The sequence below is a fragment of the Eptesicus fuscus genome, chromosome 10, assembly GCF_027574615.1.
Source record: "Eptesicus fuscus isolate TK198812 chromosome 10, DD_ASM_mEF_20220401, whole genome shotgun sequence".
In the NCBI taxonomy this organism is placed as follows: Eukaryota; Metazoa; Chordata; class Mammalia; order Chiroptera; family Vespertilionidae; genus Eptesicus; species Eptesicus fuscus.
Genome location: NC_072482.1, coordinates 66258110 through 66273198, shown reverse-complemented (window position 1 = coordinate 66273198; position 15089 = coordinate 66258110). Strand labels below are relative to the sequence as shown.

The window sequence follows — 15089 nt, the reverse complement described above, 5'->3', positions numbered from 1 at the left end:
AGTTCACTTTGCCGCTTTTACGCTTCGTGGTCCCCAGGATTCTTCTGATGGCTTTCTGTCTCGGGCCCTCTCCGTTCTTTTAAAAGGAAAACTTTACTGCCGTTTCCCTCTCCCGTTGGAGGAGAGGATTAAAAGTTCCAAGAACTGGTGCCGCCCGTGCGGCTCGGGCGCCGGGACGGCGTTTGCCGGCGGGGGTTCCACTCCCATCATGTGCACCAACATAGTTTACGAGTGGCTGAAAGCGCTGCAGCTCCCGCAGTACGCGGAGTCCTTCGTGGATAACGGCTACGATGACCTGGAGGTGTGCAAGCAGATCGGGGACCCGGACCTGGACGCCATCGGGGTGCTGGCGCCCGCGCACCGCCGCCGCATCCTGGAGGCCGTGCGCCGGCTGCGGGAGCAGGACGCCGCCGCCGCCGGCCTCTACTTCACGCTGGAGCCGCAGCCGCAGCCGCAGCCTCAGCCCGCGCCGCGCGGGCCGCCCGCGGCTGCCTTCTCCACCGGCCGCCGGGGGGAGCCGTACGGCGGCCCGGCCCAGGGCACCCGCGGGGACCCCCGCAGCCAGACGACCGCCCCCCGCGGCAGGGAGCTGGTGAGCTATCCCAAGCTGAAGCTGAAGATCATGATCAGGGATAAGCTCGTCCGTGACAGCATCCACCTGAGCAAGCCTCCCTACTCCCGCAAGGTAAGGAGGCGCCGCCCGCCCGGGTGGCTCTGGGCGCGCAGCGGGAGGGGACGCGGCCCCGCCGCTTCAGCCCAGGCTGGTCAGCCCACTCCAGGTGACTATGGGGAGGCAGGAATGCTGTGGGTATTTGGGGTTCTCTTCTACGTTCTTTCTGTATTCGCTCTTTATTCCTTCTCTCTGGTGCCTAGCGGGTTTAAGACTAGATCTTGGACCCAGGTGTTAATTCTAAACTAGGACCCAGGCTCCGTGTGGTCTCCAGTGCTCACCTGTCAGGAACTGGACTCAGGGTGCTTCTCCAAAAGCACAAGGCAATCCTGATACCCTGTTGTAGAGTTTGCATCTGAAGGGTACCAGGAGAACGGTTAACATCGACCTTATTTTCCGCCTTCCTTTTCCTCTTCCTTTTCTTCACCTTTTTGAGACACTCCCGAGGCAAATTGGCTCACTCTTTTCCTCGAAGAGTGAGAAATCATGCTCTGTTGTTCTCAATCCCGTAAGACCAAACCCCAGGACTGCTGCACATTTGAAAAGTGAGCAGGGGCCTGGATATTCTGGTGGAAAAGTTAACGGAACACATGTCAGTCCACTTGGGGCAAATGTCTTCAGTTTAAGCATAGGGAGGTACTAGGTGCTGAAGGCTGGACGGCCTGGGGCCACCAAGGAGTGTGCCGCGAACGTCTGTGCCGAGTCACCAGTTTGGTGCAGGGCCAATCCTGAAAAGATGAAGTAGGTCCAACTGCGACTTGTACAAAGTCTGAGTGGCCTTTCGTCTGCCAGAGAAGGACACAGCACAAGGAGGTGTGATTTCAGGACCCGGTGAGGAATTCCCTGGGCAGGGAGCCTCGGGGAAGGAACTGGAAGTATTGGCAGCAGCTCTGTGCAGGAGGCAGAAATGTGGATTTGGGCGTTGAATAGTTAAGTAACAGAAGGTCTTATTTCACACAGGAGTTCTGCCTCCAGCGGAATCTGTTCCACTTAGCTTTCTCCAGCCCTCTAGGTAGAGGGCCCTGACTTAAAAGGTAGAGGAGAGGAGACAGCACAGGTGATCCAGCCTGCCAGGTGTTACCCAGGATAAGGTCACCTCAGCTGGAAAATCGAGGCAGAGAGAGCCGCCCTCCCCCGCTCTGGGGGGATCTTACACAGCACCCTCCCAGGGAAATGCTGATAATCCAAACGTGTGCTCATCCTGGGCACACACACTGCTTTTTTATAGTCATGAGTAAAGGTCATAATGTCTGGGATTTAAGGAAGTTCAAGCAAAAACTTTGTAAAAAGTAGGTAACAGTATCTAGGGTGGACTTGAATAAAGGGTTTAACCTTATCCATATGTTATTTTGTAAAACAGATAGGCAATTCAGATAACCTGATTGTGTATAAATTTGTTTTATAGAAACTATATAGAAGACAGGTTTGGAGGACAGTTTGCCTCAAATTAAACACATGTTCCAGTTACCCACCATAACTTTCCAGACTGGTAGAGTTAGAGTTACGTCTAAATGTGGATAGAGTTATATCTAAATGTGGAGGGACTTGACCATCAGTGTAATCGCTCATTTTTGGAGTCAGCAGGTCAAAGGAGTTCAAGGTCAGACTATTGTGACTTCTAGCCCAGGAGGTGAGGTAGGCGTAGGTTGAGAGAATGTGAGTACCTGGGCTCATGGGAAGTTCAAGTCCTGTCCAGAAAGGGAGACAGAGAACAAGGGGTGTCATTAGGACTTGCTTATTCTTCAGGAAAAGAAATGTGTAATGGGACCGGGAAGGCAAAGGATGGGGCGGTGGTGTTGGAGGTGAGAGTGGTGTATTGGAAATAACACACTTGGATAATGATACTTAAAAAGACAAGCCTAGATGTCAAACATAGAAACTGAAAAAGATTCCTCAGTGGAAGAAGATTGAGTCCAAGGACATGAACTATCTGGGCACAGGCAGTGGACTGTGGATTCCTGCCCAGATCAATGCATATATGGCCATGCATTTGAGTGAGTGCAATTTATAGAAGAAAACTTCACCTCCCATTCTGATGCCATTCACTTTCCATGTAAATAATTGTTTCAGTCAGCATCTATATAAATCCCATAACAATAATGCTTGAAAAATAAAGATAGACTCCCATTCACGTTCTGTACATATGTAATGGGACCAAAAAATATGGAGCTGACAAATTTTATTGTAAAAAATATCCTGTTAGTGCACGTTTACATATTTGTTACAAGAAAAACAAACACTGACATTGAAACTAAAATATGATTAATGTACCCAAACTGAGCATGCACGTGTGTAGTATCAGATCATATTGGTCATTCTGAATTTGCTTATTAAGTTTTGCATTTTTAATTCTTTCAAAATTTGTTTTCTCATGCAGCTTATTTTTTTTGCAAACCATGCTAGGACTTCTTCCTTAAAATGTGATCTATGTTATAATTTCTTCAGATTCCTTGGCTCTGTCATGATCTGAATGTGTAGAGTTCATTATATGCATTTGGGATTCTACTTGTTAGAGAGGGCCTCACCTTTCCTTTCTTTCCTTTATGGGTATTTGCATCTATCATGATCCCTGTGATTTTTTGCACTTTGATGAGAATATTAGATGGCTTGAAAGTGGATTATACAAAGGGCAATCAAGGCAGGAACAGCGAATCTTTCAGAGGAAAGAAAGTTGAGAGATTTTCCCAAGACTGTAGGATTTAGGATTTGCTACGGTGACATTCCTGTGTTACAGTGGTATGTTTCTTAAATCTTATCTCCAATTGCCACTTCCCCCTCTGGGGTAAGTTAAAAGTAAGTTTTGCTTGCTTATACAAAGGAAGTCTGAAAACCAGGAGCTGGGAAATAGCACCTGGACTCCAGTCCCTCTCCTGCTCTGTATTTAGCTACTCTGCCTGTGGAGATTGCTACCTTAGTGAGATGAGGATAAAGTGTTTTCACAGCGCAGGGATTAGGGGGATTAGGCAAAGCTTTCCATACATCATTGCATTACTTGACCAAGCTTCTCTGCCAAAGCCTTCTGCTAGGCTCCAGCTTACTGTGTTGGCATGATGCAGAAGCCTGGCCCTCGAGGACTTGGGTTCTAGCAAGAAAGATATAAGGGGAATGAATGACACTGATTGTGCGATGACTGCTTTGATGGGGAACATGCTACCATGGACACGTGCATCTAGCCTAGTTTGCAGGAAGGTGAGGTCAAGGCAGACTTTCCAGAACTGGTACTTAATCCGAGAACTGAAGGTTGCGTGGGTTTAGCCTGAAGAAGAGGAGGGTCCTAGGAGACAGATGTTCTAGGCAGAAGGGACAGTGTGTGCAAAAGCCAGAAAGGGAGGGAGTTTAGCATGCAACAGGAATTTAAAGAAATTTAGCCTGGCTGGAGCACAGAATACTGGGAGGAAGTGGCAAGAGATGGATAGACAGACAGTGGCTGATCTTTGATGGCCCTGTCCGAGTTAGGAGTTTGGAGTGTATCCAAGAAGGGGAGCTATTGATGGATCCTGGCCAGAGGCAGGGTAAACACTTAGGAAGTCACTAAGTGTCAGGAGAAATTTACCCATGGCCTGGACTGTGTGGTAACAGTGGGAGAGGAACAATGGAGGTAATTGACAGAATGGACAGAACCTGATGATTGTTTAGATGACAGGGGTCAGAGGGGAGAGAGGTGAGGATGACTTGCAGATTTCTGGTTTAGGATTGCAATGCCATTCCCTGAGGTAGAGGACCAGAAGAGCAGATAGAAGAAAGATGTTGCTTCCAGTTTTAAACATATACTCCCTGCCGGTGGAATAGAGGAACACAGTTGTGTAGGTGGCAGTAGGAAATTTGGCAGCGGAGCAGAGGAGAGATCCTGGGGCAGAAGGTCTAGAGTTGGGAGAAATCAGCGCATTGTAACCATGAATATGAATGGGCTGTTGAGGGAGAAGAGAGAAAAGACCAGGACAGGATGCTGGGGAACACCAGGATTTAGGAGATGAAGCTGAAGAAGAAGAAGCCAGGGGGGCGCAAAGGGCGAGTGGAGAGGTGGGTAAAAGTGTTCTGGGAGCCGATGCAAACGGTGAGGCATAAGGAGGAGGGGCTGGTCAGGAGGGCACCTCGTGGTCCAGTAGGACAAGAACTGAAGTGCACTCATAGGAAGTAGCAGCTGTGCTGTTGGGGACCTCTGAAATAGCAGGTTAGGTGATGGGACAATAAGAGGAAGTAGGAACAGGGAACACAGATAATCTTTTTTGGTGCTTGTAAGACTTTTTTTTTTTTGAGCAGTTCTAGGTTCACAGCAAATTGAGAGGAAGGTACAGAGAGTTACTATATACCGTCTGCCCCACACATGCATAGTCTCCCCCATTATCAGCATCCCACACCAGAGTGATACATTTATGACAACGGATCAACCGGAAAAGCCAGTGTTCCTGCGACCTGTCACTACCAGAACCAATAAGTATTGAATCTTTATGGGCACTTTATTCAGGTGGCCGGCCATCTGAGAGGACAGCATGTTACATACCCTTAAAAGACCATCTTACATCTTATCTCAAGCCAACTCTTTGTAAGGAGAAGAAAAGTGTAGGTGAAAGGTTTGGAATTCAGGGAAAAGTAGGTAAGAGATTTGGAGTTCAGGGAAAAGGTTAATCAGATAAAAGCTGCAGTCCTGTGAATTTCTGAGCTCCCTTTCACCTGCTGACTGGTGAAGCCTTGCCCTCAAGGAACTCGGGTTCTTTCTCTGCATCCTGGGCAGTGGGTGTCCTCTCCCTGGAGGAAATGACTCAGATACTGTCATGGTCACTTGCATTCCTCCTGGGGCACAAAAGTTGAATTGCATCAGGTCTCCTGAAGTCAGGGCAGGTCCCGTCATACATTCCAGTTCCTGGAACAATAGCTTTCTACCTGCTTTAATTGCCAAGCCTGTCCTATAGCCTATATAATAAAAGGGTAATATGCAAATTGACCCTAACAGCAGATTGACCAGCAATGACTGGTCACTGTGATGCACACTGACCACCAGGGAGCAGACGCTCAACGCAGGAGCTGCACCCTGGTGGTCAGTGTGCTCCCACAGGGGGAGCTCCCCTCAGGCACACCCGGGCTGACAGCGGTGGTGGCAGGAGCCTCTCCTGCCTCCTCGACAGCCCTAAGGATATCCTACTGCAGGGGGATGGGTGGGATGGGGAGTGGGCCTAAGCCATCAGTCAGACATCCCCCGAGGGCTCCTGGGCCAGTGGTCGGCAAACTCATTAGAGATGTCAGAGGAATGTCTGACTGCCAGCTTAAGAGGGTGCATTTAACTATATACCCCAGCTAAACATTTTTAATTTCTTGAGTTCCCCCATCAAACCTACATTATCGGATTATAATCATCTATAACGTCCATAGCTTACATTGGGGCTCACTCTTGGGGTTGTACATTCTGTGGATTTGGAAAAATGTATAATGACATGTTTCTACCATTATGTCATCACACAAAGTATTTTCACTGCCCTAAAATCCGCTTTGCTCTGCCCTTCCCCTCCCTCACAAGTTATTTATTTATTCTCTGCATAGTTTTACCTTTTCCAGAATGACGTATAGTTGGAATCACACAGTATGTAGCCTTTTCAGATTGGCTTATTTTACTTAGTAATATGCACTTAAGTTTCCTCCATCTATTTCCATGGCTTGATAGCTCATTTATTTTTTTTATTTTAATTTTTTCAATTACAGTTGAATAGCTTGTTTTTTTGAGCACTGAATAATATTCCATTTCCTGTATGCACCAGACAATTTTTTAACAAAATTGGACTGAGAAGGTAGAACTGAGGCTACAGTCAGAGGAAGGAGGGAAGAGTTTTGTGGATTTGTATGGTTTGTTGTTGTTTATTTTAAGGATAAGAGAAACTGGAATATGTCAGGGCATGTATGGGAGGCAACTGAACAATGTTTCTATCTCCCTTCCTCTCTTTCTAAAAATCAATAAAAATATATCCTTGGGTGAAGATTAAATTAAAAAAACATATAAACATTTCAGAATCTAGATATTCAAAATGAGCTCACTGGGTCAATGACAGTGTTTCAGTTACTCAAAACATTTCTTAAACTGCCTCCTGCAGAACACTCTTTAGAGCATTCAGTAGCGGCAAGCCTTCCTTCTTCTAAGGTGGATCCAGTTTGGGGTGAACAGCTAAAGTAATCTGGAATCAAATCAGACAATGAAGAGTAACGACATTGAATAAAATGTGAAATGGAAAACAGAATCTGACAATAAAATGAGTATTTTTTTCTGGTTTGACAAACTGGTTTTAGATTTTATGATATTTTCAATCCTTTTCATACTTATGAATGCTTAAAAATATGCTCTGGGTGTGTATCCATGTTGCTAGTATGGAACTTCCTCAACAGGCTTTTCTAAACAAAAAAGGCAATTCCTTATGTATTTGTAAAGAGTGAGGCACTAATCTTGCACTCTCCTAATAGATAATTAGTGTAAAGGTGACTGTGGCCCTAAAGGAGATGAATTAGGTAAATTGTGCCCAGCTGTTAGTAAGCTGCAGCACTTGATGGGTTAATCTGGATTTGGGGAGTCTCATGGTGTTCTTTGGCTTTTCATTGGCTTGCCCTGTGCTTTGAAAGCTCTCTTTCCTACACTTCTATCTCAGGTCTTAACAAAGTCATAGTTGTGCTCATTCTTTCATCCTTACTTTTGAGTGGGAAAAAAAAATGCTAAAAACAGAGGTAGCAGTGCTGGGGTTCTTGTCCCAGCCTTACAAAGGTTTCAGCATTCTGGAGAAAGGGGCTGTGCGTAGATTCAAGAAGGAGTCCAAGGACAAAAGATAATTTTGAAAGGCATTGGGGGTCAGAGGAGCTTCAGTTAAAGGGAGCTAAAGACTTTCTTGACCAAGGACCCGTGCTTTTATTCAACACGATTTATCCCAAGGCAAGGTGGAAATATACACTTCAAAGGATAAGATATCAAAGCGTATAGAAGCATTGTCAGTTTCAGGAATAGCCTACAGCTGTTCAGGTGTTTGGCCAACAGGAGGCAATAAAATGCTCTGAGCTATCTGGCAGCAGACAATTATTCTATTCAGGTGTGGGGGAAGTGCCCTTTAGCTGTTTCCAATGGGTAAACTACATGTCCCCAAGCTTCATCAACCTTTTGGTAAAACTCTTGTAATTATCACATGCTGGAATTGGTTCTCGGGCGGTAGCAGTATTACGGATGCCCTCATTACCCTTGTCAGCTCTTAGGTAGTTGTCTAAGGTATACCATGAAAAATAAGAAAGAAATAAGAAGTACATTTTAAAAAATATATTTTTATTGATTTCAGAGAGGAAGGGAGAGGGAGAGAGAGATAGAAATAGCAATGATGAGAGAGAATCATTGATCGGCTGCCTTCTGCACGCCCCCTACTAGGGGTCAAGCCCACAACCACAACCCAGGCATGAGCCCCGGCTGGGAATCGATCCCTGACCTCCTGGTTCATAGGTTGACCCTCAACCATGGAGCCATGCTGACCGGGTGATTTTGATAAAAAATTTTTTTAGATGATGTAAGTGCTCAGATCCTGTTTGACCAGAAAAACGTTCTGAAATGAATTTTCTTGAAGGAAAGTGACTCAGATGACATGGACTCGGCCAGGGCTGGTCTTGACATAAATAAGGAGTATCCTAAGATATGTGGAAGAACATGGCTTGTGGTGAGGGGAAATTCACCGGGAACCATGGTAGCCATAGCTTCTCAAGGTCATGATGTTTGTAGAACTAGAAACACCATCGAGTCATTGGCTATAACTAAGGCTTATTATTACTACTACTAGAGGCCCAGTGCATGATTGAATCATGCACGTGTAGGGTCTCCTACATGCTTTCGCTTTCGATCGCGGGGGAGCTGGGTGCCGGTGTGGCGGAGGCTTCTGAAAGGCCTGGTGCCGGAGCAGACAGGCACCCAGCTCCCCCGCTTTTGATGGTCCCCGGCGGGATGTGAGCTCGCTGCCCCAGAGGCCCCTTCTGTTCCGCAGTATAGCCATGGCGCAGACGCTGAGCTCGCGCCGCCACTGGCTACATGAGCTCAGCGTCCTGCCGGCCCAATCGGCTACCCCGAGTCCCGCCCCCTGCGCCTCCCTCTGGCCCAATTGTGGGCGTAGCGGAGTGATGGTAATTTACATATTACCATTTTATTAGGTAGGATTAGCACTTTTGTTGAAAGGCTTTTAACAGCTATTTTCTAAATGCTAGGGGAAAAAAATGCTATTTCAGATCAACCACTGATTTGGACTTGGAGAGGCCTGGGAAGTGGAGGAAGGGAATCCTTGTTTTCAATCAATATAAAAGTGATTAAGGGCAAATAACTGTGGATCATGCCAAGAGGAATTTCGCATACAATCTCTCTTATGTTGAGACTAAGTGACATCTAATAGTTTAAAGAGTTTTCATTACTGCTTCTAATTGAAATAAATGGTCTAATGAGCTCTAATAACCTTACTGTTATGTTTCTGTAAAGTTATAAATATAAAAAAATAGATACATTTCATTTGGAACATGTCAGAAGGATAAGGAAAATAATTTATATATATTCTTTGTTTACCAAAATCATAATGAGCAGATTTTCCAAGTTATAAGGTGTTTTCCTTAGAACATAGGATAACTTTATAGTAAGATTAGAAATGTATCTACTGTATCTGACACCAAGAGTGTATCCTTTTCTAACACCCACCTCTACTTGACAAAATTATTTTAAGTAATAGTCAAGGAATAATACACAATAATTATTTTCTTTACATCTTCCTTAGTTTTAAAGCAATGAACAATTAAAATAAAGAATATATTTCAACTTTAAAGCATTTAAATTAAGTAAAAATATTTCATCTATGAAATAAAATTTGCACTTAATCAAAGTAAAACAGTACATCTTTCACTTTGTATTATCTCACTGTCTTGAATTTTCAACACAAATAAAAACTCCAAGTGGTCGCCTAAGAATAATAGAATTTAAGTAACTTGAGTTTTGTTATGTTGCTTTGTCAAATTATGGTGCTGGTATTGTTTACTTCACATCTGTTGTTAAACTTAGGAGTAAGTAGTACCATCGGGGAGACATGACCACTTTTACAAACTAGTCCTTGAAAAGGACTATTGTCACTAAGTTTGTGGGTTGATCCAACTGTATAACTAGGAGTTTTCTGAATTAATTCCCCTGTAGAACTCAATGCTTATTCAAGGATAGGCGATAAAAGATGCTAATTTGATGGAAACACACACACATACCATCAAAACTCAACAGTAACTGTGGCAATGAGAATTGAAGCCAGCGAAAGATTGTTTTCAGGGAGGAGTATTTTATTATTGACACTGTTTAGAGTTGTCTGTCAGCCATGCTCCTGACTTAAAGTTTTATTTTAGTTGTGAGGACCCCTGCCGGAAACAAATCAGTTTCACTAAAAGAGAGAGCGAACCCTGAACCGGAACCCTGGACCATGTGGGACGTGGAAAGGGATTCCTACAGACACCTTTCCTATCTGCAACTGGGGTGAACCCTTCCCTTTGTCTTGTCTTTGTAAGACTTAAGAAGTATGATCATATTAGTTTAAGAGAAGTTATTTCTTCTGTGAAATGGTGCCAGTATCAATCTCAAAGTGTTGTAGTATGAATTAAGTGGAATAATGTTTATGAAGTTGCTTTGTAAATTCTAAAATAACTTTTTTTTAATTAAAAAAATTTTTTTAAAATATATTTTTATTGATTTCAGAGAAGAAGGGAGAGGGATAGAGAGATAGAAAGATCAATGATGAGAGAGAATCATTGATTGTTTGCCTCCTGCATGCCCCCCACTGGAGATCGAGCCCGCAACCCAGGCATGTGCCCTTGGCCGGAATCGAACCTGGGACCCTTCAGTCTGCAGGCCGACGCTCTATCCACTGAGTCAAACCAGCTAGGGCTAAAAGAACTTTATTGATTTAAGGTGTTCTTATTGAATGAACAAATCATTATGTTTGTAATAAAAAATTGAAAATATTTCTGGTTGAAAAGTAATACTGAGTTGAGAAAATTTGGAGAACAATGAAGCAGATCAATTAGGAATTTAAAAAGTCTGTATCATAATTTCTAAGACTACACTACCTATAATAATAAAAGCGTAATATGCTAACTATACCAGACAGCTGAATGACCTTCTAGATGTCCTTCCAGATGACCTTCTGGATGAAGCCAGGACTGCGAGGGCCGAGGCAAGCCACCGCTGTGGCTCCAAGGGCCAAGCTCCTTGCACAAATTTTGTGCATCAGGCCTCTAGTATTTCTATAAAATCACTTATATGTAAGAATATATGTCTTGTACATTTACACAGATCTGGTATTACACTGTAAGTGGATAAGGGAATGCTATTCCTATGCTGGCAGATATCACTTAAAATTATTTTTATAGTAAGACATATTCTTAGTTTAGTGCCATAATTAATTTATTTATTTTATTGGGTTGAAACCTTACCCATGCTATTATTGATTACTAGTGGCCCGGTGCATGAAATTCATGCACAAGTAGGGTACCTAGTCCTGGCTGGCGATCAGGGCAGATCGGGGCCTTCTGGCTGCTGGCTGGGGCCTTCCTTCCCTAGCTGCCGGCCACCAGCCAGAGCCTTCCTTCATTCCGCGCCACCCCCCGGTGATCAGCACATGTCATAGTGAGCTATCGAACTCCCGGTCTCCTGGTTGAACTCCCGAGAGGACAGGTTGCATATTAGCCTTTATATATATAGATTATACTTTATATTCAAAAATGTTGTGTTTGAGAAGTAGTATTTCATCATTCTTCAAATTAGTTTTCTTAGAGTACCAGTTGAGATAATTTCATATTTGTGCCTTTTTATATTTATGTACTAGAGGCCTGATGCATGAAATTTGTGCAAGAGTAGGCCTTCCTTCTCCCAGCTGCTGGCACCGGCTTCCCTCTGGCACCCAGGACCCAGGCTTCCCTCCAGCCGCCAGCAGGCACCTGGGACCCGAGCAGCCCCGGGTTCGTCTGGAAGGTCATCTGGAAGGATGTCCGGTCTAATTAGCATATTATGCTTTTATTATTATAAATGGTCTGTTCATGCTGCTTGCCTGTTTTTTCTATTGGTATCAGACTTCTTTCAGTTACTCAGCAAGATTTCTTTACATGTTAAGGAAAATAATCTTTATTGCACAGAAGTTGTAGAGATGTTTTTTCTCCGGGAATGTGGCGTTTTATGAGCTTTTAGGGGGGAAGGGGATGTCCAAAATTTAAAACACTCTTACATATTCTACCTTTATCAATAATTTTAGTTATTTCTTCTAAACTGAAGGAATATAGAGGGTACAGTCTCAGATAGAATTGAGCATGAATTCCTTTTTATCAATTACTTGGAAAAGTTATTTAATCTTACTAAATCAGAGTTGCCTCATCTATAAAATGGGTATAATATTACCTACTTCTGAAGGCTATTGTGACGAATCAGTGAGGCGGTGTATGTAAAGGGCTGCATAGACTATCTGACACAAAGTAGTCACTCAAAACATCTTGCTAATACTTGTAGCATTACTAGCATATATGACCTAATGATTGTGAAGTTATTCACAATGCCAAGACATTAACTTAAATTGTTAGTTCATGTCCTTGCCATTCTGTTAATATTACTTTTTCATAATTTCAAAATGCTCTTTAAATAACAACATAGAATTTTTTTTCCTGGTATAACCATTGAAAATATTTTGCTGAATTTGTCATTTGCATCCTATGTTTTTCTTTTCTTTTTTTCCTTAGGAGAGAAATAGAGGTAATCAACCTCTATTTTTGTGATTACTTTTATCCTTTTAAATCCTTTCTCTAGTCCAAAATAAGTTACTATTTACTTATGTCTCCTATTATTTTTTAAATTTTATTTCTGCATTTAACTTTAATCCATTTGAAATTTATTTTGGAACATGATAGAAAGGAAAGCACTGATGATATACAGAATCATATGGATAACATAATTTTATCACCTACTTTATAGGAATTGTAGCTTTTATTTCTGTGTTCTAGTCTTATTGCCTTGGCTGGAATTTTATATAGCGGTGTTAAATAATAATGATAATCACATAGCCTTGTCTTATTCCGAATTCTAATGGCAATGCTCAGGTTCTTTGTTGTTATTCTGCTATTGGCTGCCATCTTAAGATATTCATGGTGTTAAAATGGCATCTTTGTTTTCCTAATTTTTAGGCATTTTTATTGGGAATATTTAATGCTACTAAATGTCTTTTTAGCAACTAAAAATAATTGAGTCTTCTTCTTACTGGGGATTGCATTGTTACATTTTACATTAAGAGATTTTCTACTAGTAAACCATCCTTACATAGCTGAGGTGAAGTAAACAATGAAATGATGTCTTTAGAAGTGAAAAGAGGAATTTTGTAATCTTGCTCCCAGATCATCCTGACATTCTTTTACATCCCATGTTCTTTCTTTCATGAGTAATGTTTGAACTTATGTTTGGTAACCACTTTGACAATTGTCATGATATATATATATGGGTTGGCAAAAGTAGGTTTACAGTTGTGAGTACGCAAAACAGTTTCTTCTTATGTTATTTATTTATTTATGATTGTATTTTTATTTCTATTACTTATCTTCTTCTTATTTTGTATTCTTCCTAATGACTTATCATTTAGGTAATGACGGCTGCTAATTCACCCACTGTTGCCCACCCCTGTGTATTACAGTTGACTCCCTGGGGACGGCTTTTTGGAAGTTGCACTCTGTCACTACAAGCACAAAGAGGCAGTGACCGCTGTGATGTGTGGGGACTAGCATTACACCCTTGTTGCTCAAAAGGCAACAGCCACGTAGTTGTGGGTCACAGTTTATAGTGTTCTGGTTCGTGCAGACAGTTTGGTTTTGAACCAGAGGGCAGACACTCTGAAGGGGGTGAGGTTAGTTTGAATCCCTATTGATTTTACTGTTTTCACAGCGTCCTCCCACTCTTCCACTCACTGCCCCCTGCCCCCCCCCCCCCCCACTCCCCATCAACTCATCTGATCCCTCCTGCCCCTGCCCCTTCCCAGGTCTTTTAGTGGAAAATACAGATGGGGCTGCTTGCCAGATGCCATGCTGAGTTCAAAACCCTTATTTATAAAAGAAATGGAAGTGGCATTCATCTTAATTTGAAGGTCTGGCTTTGCATAGAAACAACAGCCCAATGTGCAACACACATAGAACTGAAAGCCTCTGTTGAAATATAATTATAACGGATATTTGGTTTACATTTACACATTTGCTAACAGGTCAAATGGAATGGTTTTTTTAAAGGTCACTGAAGCAAGGATTAAAGATGGGGTACAGGAATGGTACATGGCTGGAGAACATACCCACAGCAGGTGCTGAATTCAGCTGAGTTTGCAGAAATGGAGGCATCCACAGTTCCCCAAGCTAGCCATCAATCATGCAGTAAAGATGTAGCCACTTAAAGGGACCATGTATCAACAGGAATGGAGCATTGCTGGATTATGAAGCGCTCCTCTGGGAAACTCCTGATTGACAAAAGTCCGCACTGCATTAAGTAGCAGCAATATTTTCATAGCCAGGATGTCATAAAACCATGGTTAATCTTTATGAAGAGAAAATATGTTTTACGTTAAAAAACCAGCGAGCAACATTGGGACTCGCTTCCTACAGGATCCGGTTAAGGTGGAAAGTCACTCTACCTAAAGGTGAGAGAAAAAGTCGTCCATTTGGTAAATTGTTCATTGCATCCAAGGTCTGTGCTCTAGTCACTGTCGTTCATAAGGCTTCTAAAGAAAGGATGGAATTCGTTGCTATTGGGGAATCACACAAACTCACTCTACCTCTAACTTGTTGAGGCTTGTACAGAAGGAAAAAATTCAGGATATGCATATTGTATCCATTATAGATTAGAGTTGAGCCAGAGGGTATGCAAAGTAATTACTCTTTTGAGATCTACTTCATTACTGAGAGGTGATGGAGAGCTGGGGTTAGGTGAGTGCCATTCACTCTGAGTTTTATTGCTGTGTCATCTTAAATCAGAGATTTTACTGCCACTTCTTGGCATCACAGCTTGAGCCAGTGTATTAATCTGATCCCTTCTGTTGATAGACTTACCTTGAAAACAGTGTTGGATGGAATCTTCTGATCTTCTCATGGTTGTTTATTAAAACACTGACAGTAACATGCTTGAACTGATGAACCATATTAGTCCTGTTCTGTATGATATCTTTGTCTCCACCCCCCCAACAAAAACATCGCTGTTTTGAGATTCACTTGCTAAATAATATGTATTTTAAAAGTGATTTGTGGGGAAAAGGGGAGAGTGATGGTGTTCTTTTGAAAGCAGGCAGATTGAAAAAGCCAGGGCTCTTAGAACAGCGAGCTCAACCTGTGTTCTGAAAACCTTTGGTTGTGCTTTGATTTCATTAATGGTGAAAATTAGGCTTATTCT

At 42.7% G+C, this 15089-nt stretch overlaps 1 protein-coding gene across 1 annotated transcript in view; it reads left to right on the top strand.

The window, feature by feature from the left end:
- The first annotated feature begins 208 nt into the window (after nucleotides 1-208).
- The window catches only part of SAMD5 (sterile alpha motif domain containing 5), a 42163-nt gene continuing 27282 nt past the window's right edge, over nucleotides 209-15089 (top strand). Inside the window, exon 1 of the mRNA XM_008160621.3 lies at nucleotides 209-685. Within this exon, the coding sequence (XP_008158843.1) occupies nucleotides 209-685 (477 nt within the window). The remainder of the gene's footprint in view (nucleotides 686-15089) is intronic.